Genomic DNA, 21297 nt, shown 5'->3' with positions numbered 1-21297 from the left:
TCAGCCTGCTGCTCCCCCTGCTCATGCTCTCTCTCTCTCTCTCTTTGACAAATAAGTAAAATCTTAAAAAAGAAAAAAGAAAGATGCTTAGCTGACTGAGCCACCCAGGAGCCCCAAAGACATCCCATTTTAAAAATAAGCAACCAAGGACACCTGTGTGACTCAGTTGGTTAAGTGTCTGCCTTCGGCTCTGGTCATGATCTCAGGGTCCTGGGATTGAGCCCTGTATCCAGCTCCCTGCTCAGTATGCAGTTTGCTGTCCCTCTGCTTTTCACCCCTGCTTGTGCTCTCTCTCTCTCATTCTCTTTCTCTCTCAAATAATTTTTTTAAAAAGGAAAAAGATTTAAAAATAACCAAAACACACAAATATACAAGTGTGTGTGTGTGTGTGTGTGTGTGTGTGTGTTATGACTGTTGGAAGAACAAGAAATGATGCCAGTTGTTAACATGTTACCCGAAGGTGTGGGGTTAATGTAGAAGGAAAGAAAGAGGAGGGGAGAAAAGGAAAGTCAATAAAAAGGAAATAAAGCATTTCCCCCACAACATGAGTGATATCCCAATTATTTTAAATTGTATTTGGGTAACTATGGCTGTGGCGTGTATGCATGACAAAAGGAAAAATTATATATGTGGCAAATAACCTGAATGTTCATGGTATAATATGTGATAAAAAACAAGTTTGAAGTTGGTGTATATTGTATGTATCTATTTCAGTGAAAACAGACAAAAACAAAGAACTATCTATCCTTCTATATATGGAGAAAGGTATGGAGGGACATACTTGTTAGATATAGCCTTTTCTGCCTAAGTACCTGAAGGCTACCTGTCAGACACCTGAATGAGTAGGGTTAGGGGTGAGGAAAGCAAGGTTAGCATTGTTGGATTTTTTTTTTTTTTTGGATACAAAAAGTGAACATTCTTTATAATTTGAAAAATCACAAAGAAAAAAATATATTTGTGTGTATCTCTAATAAGGCTTTAGATTCTGGTCATTTAATAATGGCCGTGTGGGTGAAATTTGGGGATTAGATTATAATTCTCTTTACACACACTGAAAAGGTTAATGGAGCAGAAAACTCCAAAAGTGATTAACTAATGGCAGTAGGATCGGAGTTCATTGTTTTTGGCCAAAATATAACAAAATATTACTGAAAATTCTAGTCAGAAATACTAAAATGAGACTTGGTAAAGTTTCTCCCAGTGTAGAGCAAAAACAACAGAAAACAAGGAAGCCATGAAGACAGTTGTAAATTGTAGGGTAATAGCTTAGTGTTCAGCAGGTGAGTTGAATAGCTACTTGTAACCGGTTGAACCCTTACTGGTAACTCCAAACAGTTACTTTGTTAGCTACAGGTATCACAGTGGTTAAGAGCAACAGCTTTGTTTAGAAATACTTAGTACACGGGGCGCCTGGGCGGCTCAGTGGATTAAGCCTCTGCCTTCGGCTTAGGTCATGATCTCAGGGTCCTGGGATTGAGTCATGTATCGGGCTCTCTGCTCAGCAGGGAGCCTGCTTTCCCCACCCACTGCCTGGTGCTTTGCCTACTTGTGATCTCTATCAAACAAATAAATAAAATTTCAAAAAAAAGAAAAGGTTTTGGGACGCCTGGGTGGCTCAGTTGGTTGGACGACTGCCTTCGGCTCAGGTCATGATCCCGGAGTCCCAGGATCGAGTCCCACATCGGGCCCCCAGCTGCATGGGGAGTCTGCTTCTCCCTCTGACCTTCTCCTCACTCATGCTCTCTCTCTCACTGTCTCTCTCTCAAATAAATAAATAAAATCTTAAAAAAAAAAAAAAGAAAGAAAAGGTTTTAGGAATACTTAGTACCTGTGGGACTTCAGTTTTCTTCTGTGAAATTTAGAGAATGATAATAATAGTAACTACCCCCATAAATGTGTTCTGAGGAGTAATAAACACTTTTAATGTGCTAAGAAGAGAGCCTAACACAAAATAATTGCTTAGTAAATGTTACTGGCTATATGGATCTAAAACCCTGGCTTTGAGTGAAATACTTCTAATTTTTTTTTTCAAGATTGTATTTATTTATTTGTCAGAGAGCACAAGCAGGGGAAGCAGCAAGCAGAGTGAGAAATAGGCTTTTTACTGAGCAGGGAGCCCGGTGTAGTGTTCTACCCTAGGGCCCCAAGATCATGACCTCAGTTGAAGGCAGACACTTAACTGACTGAGCCATCCAGGTGCCCCTGAATAAAACAGTTCTAATGAAGAAGTTATTGTGCAACGTAAGGTTAACAGTTATCTTTAAACAGTGGGAGTGGTGCCTAGCACAGTATTTTGCCTTAGTAGGCACTCTACAAATATTTTTTGAATAAATAATTTTAACTTCTTTCACTTGATATTATTAGAGTCTCTGATTATTTTAACATTATTTCACATATTTCTGTTTTCTGAAAATTAAAAAGAAAAGTATATCTGTAGGGTGATAATTTGGGTGAATCACAGTTAATGGATTCAAGAATGAGAGAGATTCCTTTGTACTTAAATAGATACAGTTTCCAATGGGAAAATATGATACTAATTTGTATTTTCAAGAATCATTACGGAGGGGGGCACCTGGGTGGCTCAGTGGGTTGGGCTGCTGCCTTCAGCTTGGGTCATGATCTCAGTGTCCTGGGATCGAGTCCCACATCGGGCTCTCTGCTCAGCAGGGAGCCTGCTTCCCTCTCTCTCTCTCTGCCTGCCTCTCCATCTACTTGTGATTTCTCTCTGTCAAAGAAATAAATAAAAAATCTTAAAAAAAAAAAAGAATCATTACGGAGGGAAAAAAAAAGAATCATTATGGAGGAGAGGAGTTCTGGGAAGATGGCAGAGTAAGGAAACATCCAGAATCTGTTTCCCCACCTAGACAGGGATTTCACTGGCCAGATCTGTCTGATATAATGATTTCTGGAATTCTGGAGATTACTGAGGGTTTGCAGCTTCCAGAGGAAGATTTGGAGGATAAACTGCAGTTTATTTCCATTAATTTCAGCTCTTAGCACAGTAGCAGCTATCCATTCTTTATCCCTAGCCACATGGCAGGCAGCTGTGCACTGGTCCTAGAGCATCTTGCACAGAGCCTGCAATTGTCGGGTAGACAAAAAGTACCCTGTCTTCCAAATATCAAGAATCTGTGTTGATTGCTAATTCCTGCTCCGGAGCACAGTGTTGCAGACAGAGTTGGGCAGCCATTGTTGTTGAGGCATTCCTATTGTTTCAAGTCCCTTCCCATCCAGCCAAAGTGGCTTCAGGGGATTTAAAGTGACAGCTGTCCACCACCCCACTCCCATTTCATTTTTCTCTTTTTCCCCATTTGGCAATCATACATTGAAGACCAGGGCATTGAAAAACAACTACATACATGGGGAAGTTTGGGAAGTGAGAATGCGTGCCCAGGGAAAGGCTCAGAAAAGACTGTTAAACCTTCGGTTTACATGGCAGGCTGATCCTCAGCACAGAGACAGCCTTTAATAATAAAAAGCAAAAACAATAAACAAAAAGAATAACAAGAAATAGCATACCCTGGGGAAAGGAGAGAATCTGATTTCCAGAGTTACTATACTGTTAGATTCAAATGTTCAGTTTTTGCTTGCTCTTAGCCAAAAGGCTGAGAAGTGATGACACGTGTTCAGTTTTCAACATAAAAAGTCATAAGGCATACAAAGAAACAGGAAATTGTGAACCATTCAATGGAAAAAAAAAATCATCAGGGTGCTTGGCTGGCTCCGTGGAGCATGTGTCTTTTGATATTGGATTGTGAGTTCAAAGCCCCACACATTAGGCATGGAGCCTACTTTAAAAAAAATTTTTTTTTTTTTAAAAATCTATCAATAGGGTGCCTGGGTGGCTTAGTCTTAGGCATTTGCCTTTGGCTCGGGTCATGATGGGTCCTGGGATCGAGTCCTACATGGGGCTCCTCTCTCTGTGGGAAGCCTGCTTCTTCTTCTCTCACTCCCCCTGCTTGTGTTCCCTCTTGCTGTGTCTCTCTCTGTCAAAATTAATAAAATCTTTTTAAAAAATATTCATCAATAGACACTGTTCCTGAAAAAGACCTAAAGGCAGATATACTAATTAAAAACTATAGACCAATGGTCTTAAAGATGCTCAAAGAACTAAAGGAAGATGTGGAGAAAGTAAAGAAAATATATGAACAAAAAGTTATTCTTTATAACTGTTATAACTTTATAACAGTCATGGATTTTAATGTATTTGATTTATGATATGTTCTTTTCATTGCTTTGTGACTAGTTTATAACATCAGTTTTGATTTCCTCTGATTTGAGGTTTATCTGTGTTTCTTAACTTCTTTCCTATTTGTTTGTCCTTGTGCTGCTGATTTTTCATGGTATAACAATGGCTCATCTGTCATGTTCTTTGAGACTCTGCCATTAATACTGCGGTACATGTTAAGATGAGAGAAAATAAAACCTGATCCTTAGCTTGACCCCAGTACTTTATTTTTTATCTCCCTGCATATCTGATTTTCAAATTCCACCTGAACAGCCATGGATTTTTATTACTCATAGCTTTGCATGTATTCTTCATGCCACCTAAAACATCATCTCCATCATGAAAATCCTTGTTTGAGACTTAGTTCAGATGTGTTCTGTTTCATAAAGTCTGGCCAGGTTCTTCTGCCAGGATTCCCGTCCTCTTTTAGGTCCTGTTGAATATCTTCCTTTTGCCCTTCAAGATTAACTCTTAAACCTTTTCCACCTTACTCTCTGCCCCCAAGGATGACCTGTTGGACAAAATAATGGGCTCTCTTGGCCTCTGGCTTGAGGAAAAATGGAAAGCCCCAGCAGGAGAGCTGAGGGATATCCCGTAGGGTTGTCTTGGTCTGGCCTCATGCATTTGTGTTTATGAAGCCTGCCGCCTTCCCCACTGGCCAAAGTCTTTAATATTTTGGAAGTAGAGTTCCATACAATATTTTGTTAGTATCAGATATACAACATAGTGATTTGATAATTATATACATTATGAAATGATGATAATGTATATAATTACTGTAAGTGTAATTACCACCACCATAAGTGTAATTACCATTTGTCACCATACAAAGTTGTTGCAATATTACTGACTATATTCCCTGTGCTGTACTTTTCATCCCTGTAAATTATTTTATAACTGGAAGTTTGTGTCTCTTATGCCTCTACACCTATTTTACCCATCTGCTAAACCTCCTTCCTTCTGACAACCACCAGTTTGTTCTCTATTGAGTTTGTTTCTGTTTTTTGTTTGTTTCTTGTTTTATTTCTTAGATTCCACATATGAGTGAAAGCATATGGTTATTGGTCTTTTTCTGTCTGTCTTATGTCACTTAGCATAATAACCTCTAGGTTTACTCAAAATGTTGCAAATGTCAAAATTTCATTTCTTAAGACTGAGTAATATTCCACTGAATAATATATATATCTTTTAATTTACTCATATATTGATGGACACAGGTTGCTTTCATATCTTGGCTACTGTAAATAATGCTGCAGTGAACTTGGGAGTTCATATATCTTTTCAAATTTGGCATTTTCACTTTCTAATGGAGTTAGAATTTGGAATTTCATTTTCTAATTCCACAGAATTAGAATTACAGGGTCATATGGTATTTCTATATTTAATTTTTTGAGGAACCTCCATACCTTTTTCTACAGGGGCTCCACGTACTTTTATTCCCACCAGCAGGACACTACATATCCTTTCCTCCATATCCTCATTAAAACTTGTTATTTCTTGTCTTTTTGATACTTGCCATTCTGACAGGTGTGAGGTGATAACTCATTGTGGTTTGATTTGCATTTCCCTGGTGACTTGTGATGTTTTGGCCATCTTTATATTTCCTTTAGAGCAATGTCTGTTTAGGTCCTTGGCCCATTTTTGACTGGGTTCTTTGCCTTTTTGGTGTTGAGTTGTACAAGTTCTTTATGGTTTTTTGGATAACTTCTTACTGGAGATATCATTTGGAAATATCTTCTTCCATTCAGTAGGTTGTCTTTTCATTTTGTTGATTTTTTTTTCTGTGCGGAAGCCAATTAGTTTGAAGTAGTTGCAATTGTTTATTTACTTTTTTTTTTTTTTAGAGATTTAATTTATTTGTTTGCCAGAGAGAGAGAGAGAGGGAGAGAGAGAGCGCGCGCAAGTGAGCACAGGCAGACAGAGTGGCAGCAGAGGCAGAGGGAGAAGCAGGCTCCCGGCCGAGCAAGGAGCCCGACCTGGGACTCGATCCCAGGACGCCGAGATCATGACCTGAGCCGAAGTTATTTTTGCTTTTGTTTCCTGAATTTGAGAAAACAGATACAGAAAAATATTGCTAAGGCCAATGTCCAAGAGATTACTGCCTATGATTTCTTTTTATCTATTTACTTTTTTTTTAAATTTTTTATTTTTTATAAACATATATTTTTATCCCCAGGGGTACAGGTCTGTGAATCACCAGGTTTACACACTTCACAGCACTCACCAAAGCACATACCCTCCCCAATGTCCATAATCCCACCCCCTTCTCCCAACCTCCCTCCCCCCAGCAACCCTCAGTTTGTTTTGTGAGATTAAGTTTACTTTTTTTTTTCATTTTATTTTATTTTTTTCAGTGTTCCAGAATTCATTGTTTATGTACCACACCCAGTGCTCCATGCAATATGTGCCCTCCATAATACCCACCACTAGGCTCTGCTGCCTATGTTTTCTTTTAGAATTTTAATGGTTTCAGGTCTTACATTTAGGTGTTTAATCCATTTTGAGTTTTATTTTTGTGTATGGTGTCAGAAAGTGGTCTAGTTTCATTCTTTTGCATGTAGCTGTCCATCTGGTCTAATATGTCATGCAAGGCCATTGTTTTCTTATTGATTTTCTCTCTGTGTGATCTATCTATTCATATAGATGGGGTATTATAGTCCCCTACTATTAGCGTATTACTCTCAGTATCTTCCTTTATGTCTGTTAATATTTGCATTATGTATTTAGGTGCTCCAGTGCTTAGATGTTTACATGTGTTATATCCTTTTGTTGGATTGATCCCTTTATCATTATGTAATGGTGTTCTTTGTGTCTTATTACTGTCTTTTGTTTTAAAAGTCTATTTTGAAAAAAGAAATAAAAGTCCATTTTGTCTGATAAAAGTATTGCTCCCCTAACTTTTATTTTTCTTACTTTCCTTTCCATGGAATATCTTTTTCCATTCTGTAACTTCAAGTCTGTGTATGTCTTTAGATCTGAAGTGAGTCTCCTATAGGCAACATAAAGGTGGCTCTTGTTTTTTATTCAGTCACCCTATGTCAGTTGATTGGAGCACTTAGACCATTTACATTTAAAGTGATTATTAATAGATATTTACATATTACTGTTTTGTTAATTCATTTTTTGGTTGTTTTTGTAGTCTACCTTTGTTCCTTTCTTCTCTTGTTCTTCCCTTATGATTGATGACTTCATTCATCATTATGCTTTGATTGCTTTCTCTTCATTTTTTGTGTATCTATTAGAGGTTTTGATTTATGGTTACCATGAGGTTCATATGTAACATAATAAATATATAGCACTCTATATTAAGTTGAATGGTTGCATAATTTCTAACACATTCTAAAAGTTCTACATCTTTACTCTTCTAGCCCTGTGTTTATGTATATGAAGTCATATTTTACATCTTTTTATAAACTTAAAATTTTTTTGCAATAAGGAAACACAGAGAAGATGGAAGTACATTTGAAGATTTTATTTATTTATTTGACAGAGATCACAAGTAGGCCGAGAGGCATGCAGAGAGAGAGAGAGGAGAAGCAGGCTCCCTGCTGAGCAGAGAGCCCAATGCAGGGCTGGATCCCAGGACCCTGGGATCATGACCTGAGCTGAAAACTTTATTCCTAAACCATCTGAAAGTTGTCATCCTGATGTCCAATTACCCTAAGTAGTTGAGTGTGTATTGTCTTATAGAAGATGACATTCTCTAATACAACCACAATACAACCTTCAGAATTGGGAAGTTGAAGTGTTACATTACTACCATCTCATCTTTAGATCCATTCATGTTTTGTTGATTGTCTTAATAATGTCCTTCATACCAAAAGGATGTGTTTGAGAATCACTTGTTGCAGTTAGTTGTCTTATGTTTAGTTTAATTCAGTCTGGAACAGTTCCTCAGTTTTTCCTTATATTCATAATCTTGACTCTTTGGAAGATTACAGGCCAGTTATTTTGTAGAATGTTTCTTAATTTGGTTGTCCAGTGTCTCTTCGTGGGTAGATTCTGATTATACATTTTAATAGGAATATCAGAGTTCACTTTGATTACTTGATTAAGGTGTCATCTGCCGGGCTTCTCCACTCTGAACTTAATTCTTTCCTCCTCTTTGTAATTAATATTTTGTGGAGGGGTACTTACTATGTAAATATCCCATTCCTTGTCAGAATTTCAAATTATTTATATGTATATTAATTCATGGGTTCCCATTTTATTCAGTGAATTACAATCTGTTATTATCATTGCTTATTATGATGCTCAAATTGTTCCTATTAGTAGAAAATGATATTTAGAAGCTGAGATCTAGGTGGTAGGTACAGTCATTGCTGTTTGGGTATCATTGCTCCCAGATCCTCTTAGTAGAGTTAGACAAAGTGAGAGATGATATATTTACTTACACACACAGAGAATTACATCATCATATCTATTTTTGTATCTTTTTCTGTTGAAACCCATGAGTTCTCACTGATTCTGATCTGATACTGTAAGGCTCAAAGATTAGAGTGGGAGGAGAGAACTTGAGTGCTGGATGGAGTTAATTAAAAATAACCCAACCAATGCAACAAGAGCAGTTCTAAGAGGAAAATCTGTGGTGATATAGGCCTACCTTAAGAAACAAGAAAAAGCTCAAATAAACAATCTCACCCTAAAACCTAAAGGATTTAGAGAAAGAAGAGACAAGATCCAAGTTGAGTAAAAGGAAGGAAATACTGAAGATCAGAACAGGAATAAAAGAAAAAGATAAACAAAATTGATAAAACCCTTAGCCAGACCCATCAAGAAAAAAAGAACCCGAGTAAAATCAGAAAGAGAGAAATGACACCATAGAAATACAAAGGATAGGGGCACCTGGGTGGCTCAGTGAGTTAAGCCACTGCCTTCGGCTCAGGTCATGATCTCAGGGTCCTGGGATCGAATCCCGCATCGGGCTCTCTGCTCAGCAGGGAGCCTGCTTCCCTCTATCTCTCTGCCTGCCTCTCCGTCTACTTGTGATCTCTCTCTGTCAAATAAATAAATAAAATCTTTAAAAAAAATACAAAGGATTATAAGAGAATAGTATGAAATCTTATATGCCAACAAATTGGACAACCTAGAAGAAATGGATAAATTCCTAGAAACATAGAATCTTCCAAAGTTGAATCATGAAGAAATAGAAAATTTGAACAGATTACTAGCAATGAAATTGAATTAGTAATGAAAAAACTACCAAAAAACAAAAGTACAGGACCAGATGGCTTCATAGGTGAATTCTATCAAACATTTAAGGGATTTAATGCCTATTCTTTTCAAACTGTTTCATAAAAATAGGAGAGAAAGGAAAACTTCCAAATATATTTTATGGGGCCAACATTACCCTAATAGCAAACCAGATAAAAACACTACACACACACATGCACACATACACACACACGGACATGCTATAGGCCAGTATCCTGATGAACACTGATGCAAAAATCCTCAAAAAATATTAGAATCACTCACCATCATCAAGTGGGATTTATTTCAGGGATGCGAGGATAGTTAGTATTTTGCAAATCAGCTTAATATAGCACATCAACAAAATGAAAAATAAAACTCATATGACCATCTCAGTAGATAGGAAAGAAAGCATTTCATCAAATTCAGTATCCATTCATGATAAAAGCTCTCAACAAAGTGGGTTTAGAGGAAACATACTTCAACATAATAAAGGCCACGTATGAAAAGCTGACAATGAGTATCATACTCAGTAGTGAAATACTCAGTAGTGAAAGCTGAAAGCATTTCCTTTAAGATCAGGAATAATAAGACAAGGATATCTACTCTTACCACTTCTACTCAAAAATACTAGAAGTCCTAACCACAGCATTGAGACAAGAAAAGAAATAAGAGGCATTCATATTGGTAAAGAAGTTAAATTGTCATTATATGCAGATGACATGATACTATACATAGAAAATCCTAAAGATGCCACCAAAAAACTACTGGAACTGATAAATGAATTCAGTAGAGTTGCAGGATACAAAATTAATATCCAAAACTGGTAGTATTTCTATACACTAATAACAAAGTAGCAGAAAGGGAAATAAAGGAAACAATTCCATTTACAATTATACCAGAAAGAATAAAATACCTAGGAATAAACCTAACGAAGGAAGTGAAAGACCTGTACTCTGATAACTATAAAACACTGATGAAAGAAATTGAAGATGACACAAATGGAAAGATAGTCCATGCTCATGAATGGAATAATTAATATTGTTAAAATGTCTATACTACCAAAAGCAATCTATGGATTCAGTGCAATCCCTATCAAAATACCAATAGCATTTTTCACAAAACTTTAACAAACAGTACTAAAATTTGTATGTAACCCACAAAAGACCCCAAATAGCCAAAACAATCTTGAGAAAGAACAATAAAGCCGGAGGAGAGGTATCCTAATGCCATATTTCAAGATATACTGCAAAGCTCTAGTAATCAAAACAGTATGGTACTGGCACAAAAATAGACACATAAATCAATGGAACAGAATAGAGAGCCCAGATGTAAACCCACACTTCCACAGCCCATTACTCTATGACAAAGGATGCAAGAATATACAGTGAGGAAAAGACATTCTCCTTAATAAATGGTATTGGGAAAACTGGACAGCTACATGTGACATAATGGAAAACTGGGCCACTTTCTAATACCGTACACAAAAATAAATTCAAAATGGATTAAAGATCTAAGTGTGAGATCTGAAACCATAAAAATCTTAGGAGAGAACACAGTAATTTATATGACGTAAGCTGTAGCAACATTTTTCTAGGTATGTCTCCTCAGATAAGGGAAACAAAAGCAAAAAATAAGCTATTGGAACTACATCAAAATAAAAAGCTTCTGCATGGCAAAGGAAACTAGCAACAAGATGAAAAGGCAACCTATGGAATGGGAGAAGATATTCACAAGTGCTATATCCAGTAAGGGGTTAATATCCAAAATATATGAGGAACTTATACAACTCAACACCAAAAAGCTAAATAACCCAATTTTAAAAAGGGGCAGAAGACCTGTCTAGACATTTTCTCAAAGAAGTCATACAGATGGCCAAGAAAAAAATGAAAGGGTGCTCAATATCACTAATCATCAGGGAAATGCAAATCAAAACCACAATGAGATATTACCTCATACCTGCCAGGATAGCTAAGATAAAAAACACAAGAAACAAGTGTTAGCAAGAATGTGGAGAAAAAGGAACCATCATGTACTCTTGGAATGTAAATTGGTATAGTCACTGTGGAAAACAGTATGGAGGACCCTCAGAAAATTAAAAATAGAGCTACCATGTGATCCAGTTATTCCACTACTGGATATTTACCCAAAAAAAAAAAAAACAAGAACACTAATTCAAAAATATATATGCATCCCTATGAGTTTATTTTTAAACTTTTTTTTAAATTTCCAGTATAGTTAGCACTCATCTATTGATGGATACTTAGGCTGCTTCCATAATTTGGCTATTGTAAATAATGCTGCAATAAACGTGGGGGGCTGTGTATGTGTGTTGAGTGGAATATTATGCAGCCATTAAAAAAAGATGAAGTTGTGCCACTTGCAGTAACATGGATGGACCTAGAAGGGATTATGCTACTTGAAATATGTTGACTGAGAAAGACAAATACCATATAATTTCACTTATATGTGGAGCTGGAAAAAAAAAAAACAAATGAAAAACAGCACAATCATATGTGGAAATACAGAGAACTAAATGATGGTTCCCAAAGGGGAAAGGGCTGGGGAGATGGGTAAAATAGGTGAGGAAAGGTAGGGGATACAGGCTTCCAGTTACGGAATAAACAAATCACAGGAGTAAGTGAGTAAAAAGTACAGCATAAATAATACAGTCAATGATATTGTAAAACATTGTATGATGACAGATGGTAGCTACACTTGTGTGCATAACTTAATGTATAGATTTGTCTAATTGTATTTTACACTTGAAAGTAATGTAATGTTGTCACCTCTATTCAAATAAAGTAACCACCCAATTCAGCAAATTTATTTCAGGGTAATGGGTACTTGACTAAGGTGAGTTGATATCAAAGAATTTTGGAAATTGAGGGCTTAAAAATTGTGAAATCTGCATTTTTTTCTGTGTTTTCTTACAACTTGGAGTAAGTGATCTTGAATTGCAGTTATAAACTGGTAGCACTAGTTGCTACTAATATTCCTTTTAACAAAATTTTATTTTAAAAAATTATTTTTAAGTAATCTCTACACACAGCATGGGGCTTGAACTCACAAACCCAAGATCAACAACTGCATGCTCTACTGACTGAGCCAAACAGGCACCCCACTACTAGTATTTCTTAATGGGAGTTTAGGGTTTCATTCATCTCATGTTGGAATGAGAATAAGAAAGCAGTCAATTGTTAACTCTTGAGGATAGTTGTGTAAATTATGAATCTATAAAATTATAATTGTGAAAATGAATAACAGAAATTCATAAGTGTTTTAGGAATATAGGAATGAGAAGTGTTTTAGGAATATAGGAATGAGAAGCAATACACAAGAGCTTATATATTCTGAGTAGCAACCATATAAAACTTACGTATTTGTAGAAAAATGGAGAACTACAGTGAAAATGTATTGTGCACAGCAGTAACATTTGGGTAGGTCTTCCAGTTTTCTTTTGGGATGTTGACTAATCCTGATTTGGAAGTGCTCATATATTGTGATATCAAATTACAGTGTGTACATTATAGAAAATACAGAAGAAAATGAGATAGAAATGCATGTATATTTCACCTTTTATTCTTCCTTCCTTTCTACTGACTGAAGCAATATACTGAATCCAGTTAGGAAAAGGCTGAATGCTTTGGTCTTTTCCAAATGCCCCCTAGTTCTGTAATGATGACAGTAGCTATAGGGTCTGAGAAATTTTAAGAGGGGCCACTCTGGTCTTTAGTCCTGTGTCATGGTTGAGAAAATTGCAGCCCTTCTGTCTCCTCCTTTTCCTTCTTTAGGAGGGATCTCCTGGATTAGGTACCTTATAGGGCATTGTGAGAAGAATAGTTTAGAAAAACCAAGCAGAAACTCCAGAAAGATGCTGTTTTATCTCACCACAAAGTAGTATTCATTTTAGGAAGTGATAGTTACATACCATTAAAGGGTTCCTTAATGTGAATGGGCCACTGCCACTACCAGTGGGACCCTTCCATTGAGGCTAAGAATATGTCGCTCCTGATGTCTATCCTTTTTGTACCGATACCTCCGTGTTCAAATAAAGTAATTTTAATGAAGGAATGGGGTGAGATTTATTTGGCCATTTCTGGGATTACTTCCCTGGATATTTGTTCTTCCTGTGGTGGGAGATCTTGGGTCATAGGCATGAACTTTCCAAGGTTGACAGCCAGGTATTTAGAGATGGCAAATGGTGGTCTAAGGTTTTTCAGAGTAAAGTGACCTTATTGTTTCAGCCAGAACTCTGACTTTCTGAAGGATTAAAATGACAAGGATACATTTTAGATCTTGTCTTGGGGTTCTGGGGACACTGTTGATTCAGAGGAGAGGCCTTTATCTGGGGATATAATTTAAAGAAGGGACATCTCTGAAAACATGCCTAAGAAGCAGAAAAAGTGGCATTTCTGCTATGAAGATTTCTCTAACTCTCCCAGCCCACAATAATTTTCCCTTCTCAGATATGTTTATATCTACCCTTCATTCATATTTTGCTATGTACTAGTATTGAACTTTTTACTAACTGCATTGTCTGTCTCTTCAACCATATGGTAAGCTCATTTTGAACCAAGACATTGTTTTAAATGTCTTTCAAGTCTCTCACAGTGCCTCCTGCAATGGTAGGGCCCTTTTGGCATTTAATTTTATTTATTTATTTATTTATTTATTTATTTATTTATTTATTTATTAAAGATTTTATTTATTCATTTGACAGACAGAGATCACAAGTAGGCAGAGAGGCAGGCAGAGAGAGAGGAGGAAGCAGGCTCCCTGCTGAGCAGAGAGCCCGATGCAGGGCTCGATCCCAGGACCCTGGGATTATGACCCGAGCCGAAGGCAGAGGCTTTAACCCACTGAGCCACCCAGGTGCCCCCCCCCCCCTTTTTGGCATTTTAATAAATATTTGCTTCCCAAGGTGAAGAGAAATCTGGTTCTGAGACCTGCCCTTGACAAGACTAGTTTCTTTTAGAATATTGATTCTTCTTTCTCTCATTGGGTATGGCGTAGGTTTTAGTTGGCCTCGTTTGTGTTTACTTGCATTTCAGAAATTCTGTGGGCTTTCACTTCGGGTTCCTTGGAGACTGAAGAACAATTTCCATGGGTATTTAGTGTATGTGTATATTTGCAATATGAATGAATATGGGAAATAAATTTCTCTGTATTTCACCTTATAATATGGAGAAGCCAAGTAAGAAATCTAGTTCCATCTGTCAAAGTTAAATACAGTCTGTTGCCTGTTTCCTTTGGATAAAGCTGCTACAAAAGACAAGGGATAGTATCTGGTCCTTACTTGAACTAGGATCCAAATGATGATCAACTTCTGCCAGGCTTGAAATGGAAATGGACCATCTGTAAAAATTTATGCTGGCTAGTGACCCAAGGATGAATGACCTACAGTGGGACTGAGGGACTAGCCCAGAATTTACCTGACATTTATGGAAAGTGGACAGTGTTTCCTGACATTTCGTGGGGTTGTTTTGGCAAATGTGACACAGATGAGGCTTTTTCCCTCCCTTCCTAAATACCTTGTTTGCACTTTGGGTAGCACCTGCCAAGTGGACAGCAGAGTCTGGGCTGTGGCTTAGATATATTTGGATACCTGGTGGGTGGGACTGTAGCATGCCTTCCCACTTGGAAAATTAAAGAGAAATTTTAAAATAAAAAATACTAAATTGTCTAGCCATAAACATAAGGAAAACTACAAGTATTGTAATAATTATAACAAGATAAAAAATAAAACACCTAGGTTTAGTTTAGATTCTCATTATATTTAAGTATTCTTTTTTTTTAAATTTTTTATTTTTTATAAACATATATTTTTATTCCCAGGGGTACAGGTCTGTGAATCACCAGGTTTATACACTTCACAGCACTCACCAAAACACATACCCTCCCCAATGTCCATAATCCCACCCCCTTCTCCCAAACCCTCTCCCCCCAGCAACCCTCAGTTTGTTTTGTGAGATTAAGAGTCACTTATGGTTTGTCTCCCTCCCAGTTCCATCTTGTTTCATTGATTCTTCTTCTACCCACTTAAATATTCAAGTATTCTTAATTACTATATTTGTGTCAGAATTTAAGACCTAGATTGGGACATTCAATATTATCTTGGAATAGAACAAAAGTCGGAAAGAGTAAGCTATATGCCAAAATATTAACAGTGGTTATCTCTAGGTGCTGGGATTATTTTTTATCAGCATTTTCCCCTATTTTCAATTCCTGACTTTTATCATAAAATTCTCATAGTTGATATTCAGATGTTGTTTCTGTGAGTAAAGATGGTATCTGTTACTGAATTAGATACCAGTTTTACATAATGATGTATTGTATGGTGACTAACGTAACAAACACACACACACACACACACACACACACAAAATAGACAGCAGTTTTACTAAAAGGAAAAAAGTTTTCTAGTTGAATCCTTTTATTTTAACAATGAATTTATAGATCAAGAGAAATAATATTTAATATTAATTTAAACAAAATATATCATAGAATTTAAAGCCATTTTCTCAAAATATTCCTTTAGATAAATTAAAAACTGGTAAGTCTTTATAATAGCAACTTCATTTTATAATAGAACAGTGTGGGTCAAAGCTACACATTTCCAGTTATAAAGCGAATAAGTAATGGTGATGTAATTGACAGCATAGTGACTATAGTTAATAATACTGTATTGCATATTTTTCAAATGATTTTTTTTTATTAAAAGATTTTTTTTAATTTATTTGTCAGAGAGAGAGGGAGAGAGAGCGAGCACAGGCAGACAGGATGGCAGGCAGAGGCAGAGGGAGAAGCAGGCTCCCCGCCGAGCAAGGAGCCTGATGTGGGACTCGACCCCAGGACGCTGGGATCATGACCTGAGCCAAAGGCAGCTGCTTAACCAACTGAGCCACCCAGGCGTCCCTCAAATGATTTTTTTTATTTATTTGTCAGAGAGCAAAAGCAGGGGGAGTAGCTGGCAGAGCAGGCAGAGGGAGAAGCAGGCTTTCCACTGAGCAAGAAGCCCACAGTGGGACTCAATCCCAGGACCCTGGGATCATGACCTGGGCTGAAGGCAGATGCTTGACCGACTGAGCCACCCAGGTGTCCCTGTATTGCATATTTGAAAACAGCTAGGAGAGTGGTCTTCAAAGTTCTTATCATAATTTTAAAAAAGTTGGTAGCTTTGTATGCTGATCTATGTTAATGACTTGTGATCATTGTGGAATACATATAAATATCAGATTAAATAATATATTGTATACCTGAAACTAATATAGTGTTATGTCAAATATACCTCAATAGAAAACAAAAGAGAAACCAGAAGAAAAAATACATGAAGACTTTCTGTGGAAAAGTATTAAGGGCCAAGAACTTAATATATTTTGTTGGATAGGTAACCTCCTATAAATGACATGATTTTCATACTATAAGTAGGAAATAATAATCCCTAGGCTCTAGCAAAAACCTTCAAGATATGAAGCGTTTTAATGATTTATTACTTTAATGGTTTATGAAAGTGTTTTTTGTAATACATTTTTAGTAGGATAGAAAATAGAAGTTTTTCAAAAGTTATCTGTGAAGTTGGGAAGTATTAACTATGGTATCTGTATGTAGGTGTCTATTTTTCAAAATAAGTACATAGCTTTTTAAAAAATAGATGAGAATATCAGAAAGAAAGATGACTGAGTAGTTCTTATACAGAAAAGTGGGAAAAAGGTGTAATAACAAGAAAAACTTTAATTCGTGCTCACTTTGTTCCAAACATTGTTCTAAATGCTTTCCATATATTAGAACAATTAATCCTCTCAAAAACCCAGTGGGTTTTAGGTGCTTTTTTAAAAACTCCATTTTTTTTTTAACTTTTTTGTTATGTTAGTCACCATATAAGGCATCATTAGTTTTTGAAGTAGTGTCTTCTAGGTGAGGAAACTGAGGTAAGGTTACCTCCCTAAGGAGCCAGGCTTGGAACCTAGAAATTTCCAAAACGTGTTCTTAGTGATTAAACTATAGGTAGCTGTTTAGAGGAAGAGAAATAATCTTAAGCACTTTCCCCAACTCCAGGCACCATTAAGTTATATATTTTATATGAATGCTCTCTCTTTAAATAACAAGCTCCAGCCCTACTTTTCTCATTTCTTTTTAATTTTAGCAAATAATTTTATTTAACAGTGTAATAATGTAACACATTATCAGATAGTTCTCCATTTTTTGTCTATAATGAACATTTTAAATCAGTATCCTGAATCTACAAACAAACAAAAAAAATCTCTTTGGATTTCTACATGTTAATGCAGTGCAAAAAACATTTAAGAAATGGTTAATATAGTTAATATAACAAACTGTATAAATATATACCTTCTCTGAAAGATTTTAAATGATATAAAAATAATTATAGCAATGTGTTGTTGGATTTTTTAATTAACATATAATGTATTATTTGTTTCAGGGGTGCAGGTCTGTGATTCATCAGTCTTACACAATTCACAGCACTCACCATAGCACATACCCACCCCCTCCCTTCCACCCCCCTCTCCTCCAGCAAGATTAAGATTAAGAGTCTCTTATGGTTTGTCTCCCTCTCTGGTTCTCTATACAGATTACCACAGTTTGGAGAGAGGATGGGTCAATAGATCCATAAATGGTATTAACCTTATGTCAACATTGGGAGACAAAACATGAGACTTCTTTTTCTCTCTTTTTTTAAAAAAGATTTTATTTATTTGTTTGAGAGAGAGAGAAGAGAGCATGAGAGCTGAGAAGGTCAGAGAGAGAAGTGGATTCCCCGTGGAGCTGGGAGCCCAATGTGGGACTCAATCCTGGGACTCTGGGATCATGACCTGCCTGAGCTGAAGGCAGTCCCTCAACCAACTAGCCATCCAGGTGCCCTGAGACGTCTTTTTTTAAAAGATTTTATTTATTTGTTTGACAGAGATAGCATGTATGCAAGCAGGGGGAGTGGCAGAAATAGGGAAAGGGAGAAACAGCCTCCCCACTGAGCTGAGAACCTGACATTGGGCTTGATTCCAGGACTCTGGGATCATGTCCTGAGCTGAAGGCAGATGCTTAACTGACTGAGCCCCCATAAGAGACTCTTGATTATAGGACACAAACTGAGGGTTGCCAGAAGGAAGGCGGGTGGGGGGATGGATTAGCTGGGTGATGGGCATTAAGGATGACATGTGATGTAATGAGCACTGGGTGTTATATGCAACGATGAATCACTGAACTCTACCTCTAAAACTAGTAATACACTATATGTTAATTAATTGAATTTCAATTTAAAATAAAGTGTCAGTACAACTCTGGATTTTTTTAAAAAGTTTTTAATTCCAGTTAGTTGACATACAGTGCTTTATTAGTTTCAGGTGTACAGTATAGTGATTCTTCAATTCCATACATCACTACTCAGGGTTATTTGTTCATTTTTTAAGTTTTAAAAATTTTCTTTATTTTAGTTATCTCTCTACCCAATGTGGGGCTTGAACTCATGACCCCCAGATCTAGTGTCACATGCTCTTCCAACTAATCCTTGGGTTATTTTTAATCTAAAAATAAAGTGTTTCAAACACAGGTGACTGTAAATTCCCTATAATATTTCAAGAATCAATTCAGTTTCAGAAAAAAGATTGCTAAGGAAAATGTATTCACTCAAATATTTTTAAAGTGCTTACTGTATGCCGGGCACAATGCTAGACATTATAAATTTTAAAATGATATGGTTTGTTAATCTGGTATGGGAAGAACTACATTGATGTGCTTTCTACTTTGGTTGTGACAGGTTTTCCAGGATTTGGGGACTGAAGTATTGTCTGGAGCTGCTAAAGGCTACAACATCTGCCTTTTTGCCTATGGGCAGACAGGCTCTGGGAAGACATACACCATGCTGGGGACCCCAGTGAGTATTGGTATTGGAATATGATTCCTTCTATTGCCACAGCAATCCTGAATCTCACACTGTCTTTGTTACTGAGAGAAAGAGTGCAAATTTAGTAATTATTGAACTTCAGTAAGATTTAATGGGCTTTCTTTTGTATTAAGAGTGGGTTTCTAGTCCTTTAATTGAAAGATGAACTTTGAATAATTAACCCCTCTTTTTTAAACTTTGAAGAACCTTAGAATTACATAACTCCCTTTGATGAAGCTGACCTTGTCAGTCATTTTGCATTTTTCATATCATTTCCAAGTTCATCACTTAAAGCTTTTTAACACAAGCCTCAGACTGAATCTGAAGTGTTGCTTAGGACTATGCAGAAATGGGGCTATGTATGTTAGATCTGAGCATTGGAAAAAAGCACGAGAACTACCTAATGGGTTGGAGACTTAAAAAGTGTGAAGAACTTATGAGAGCCTTACTTTGTCATGGAGAATTGAGAAGGTAGAGGTCCAAGCATACCTCTTTGTTTTATGTTTAGAAGTATCTTGGTGATTTGAACTGGTGTGGCAGGTGACAAATAACACTACCCAGGGATATTCTCTGTGATACTTTTCTCCCAAAAGATTATCTGTATTTTGTGCTCAGCTCGTTGCTTACTATGTCCATGTTTAGTGTGCTTTTATATATTTGAAGAAAGAAGAAAATGTCCATTAAACCAGGGGTGTAAAACCTTTAACCTACGTACAAGTTAGCAGTGGACCCAAGATGAAAAAAAAAGCTGCTTTTCCCTAAATGTGTATTTTAAACACCCATGTACTCTAGTTCTCCTGTATATATAGGGATAGAAAGTTTCTGGAAGAGACCACGGTGGTAAATTGGTTTATCCAAGAAGGATGTAACCTTTATTGTGTGAAAGCGGGTACCTGGATTTGTTAGCTTCTCCTCTCTTCCTTCTTACGCTAATAATCTGCCTCTCAGCTGGTACTTGCCTCCCTCCTGAGTATCTCCTGAGAGCCAGACAAATAGTCTTTTACATACCACCAGTGAAACTCCCTAAAGTGAAGAGGCTAGCGCAGGAAGCCCATGTGCCCATCCCCTGCCAACCTTGGTTTCTGGGTGTTGGGGGAGAGTTTTTCTGTGAGTGAACAGTAATGCTTTCCTTTCTTCTGTTCGCCAGGCTTCTGTTGGGCTGACACCACGGATATGTGAGGTATAGACTCTATTTTAACTAGATCCTCTCAAAGTAGACCTTTTTTGTACACTCCCTTCACTCCAACCCTCTGGTTTGTGCAGGGTCTCTTCATCAGGGAGAAGGAATATGCCCCACTGCCTTCCTCTTGTAGGATAAAAATAAGGTAAGAATCTTTCAGGCTCTGGGGCCTAAAATATTTCCATTTCCACTCCAAATTCAAAACCCTTTGCATCAAGAGTCATCCAGAGGAATGGAGAAAAGCCACAGAAGAAATATTTTGCAGTATAGGGAGATGAGAAACATACTTAGATCTTTGGGTTGTAGGAAACTTAATTCCTATCCCTACACTTAACAAACGGGTGTTTCATGTGGATCAGCTTGCCCTGGCTGTCTGTTTTCCTTTTCTTTACTTTCCTTACAGTTTACTACTAGCTTTTGGAATTTCTCTTCCAGCTCCTGCTGCATTGTTCTTTGTTTGGGTCAGTTGTTCCTAAGCTCTAGTTCCGAGACAGTGCTGGTTACTCCAATGTGAAATTTTAACCAGTCTGTAGTGAAAATGTTAGTGCAAGGTTACCAGCTGCCCAATTACCCTTAATTTTTTCTGTTTTATTTTTTGGGGGATTCAGTGTCCTTTTTGAAAAACATGAAATGTATGGGGCACCTGGGTGGCTCAGTGGGTTAAGCCTCTGCCTTCAGCTCAGGTCATGATCGCAGGGTCCTGGGATCGAGCCCCGTATCGGGCTCTCTGCTCGGCGGGGAGCCTGCTTACCCCTCTCTCTCTGCCAGCTTCTCTGCCTATTTGTGATCTCTGTC

At 37.1% G+C, this 21297-nt stretch overlaps 1 protein-coding gene across 1 annotated transcript in view; it reads left to right on the top strand.

Moving 5' to 3' along the window:
• The window catches only part of STARD9 (StAR related lipid transfer domain containing 9), a 129156-nt gene that overhangs the window by 40813 nt on the left and 67046 nt on the right, over positions 1-21297 (top strand). The window contains exons 4-6 of the mRNA XM_082735356.1: positions 19197-19313; positions 20470-20502; positions 20586-20647. Coding sequence (XP_082591482.1) covers positions 19197-19313; positions 20470-20502; positions 20586-20647 — 212 coding nt within the window. The remainder of the gene's footprint in view (positions 1-19196; positions 19314-20469; positions 20503-20585; positions 20648-21297) is intronic.

This window comes from Mustela nivalis, assembly GCF_964662115.1.
Source record: "Mustela nivalis genome assembly, chromosome: 6".
In the NCBI taxonomy this organism is placed as follows: Eukaryota; Metazoa; Chordata; class Mammalia; order Carnivora; family Mustelidae; genus Mustela; species Mustela nivalis.
The sequence above is the reverse complement of the archived record's forward strand: the minus strand, read 5'-3'. Positions and strand labels throughout refer to the sequence as shown.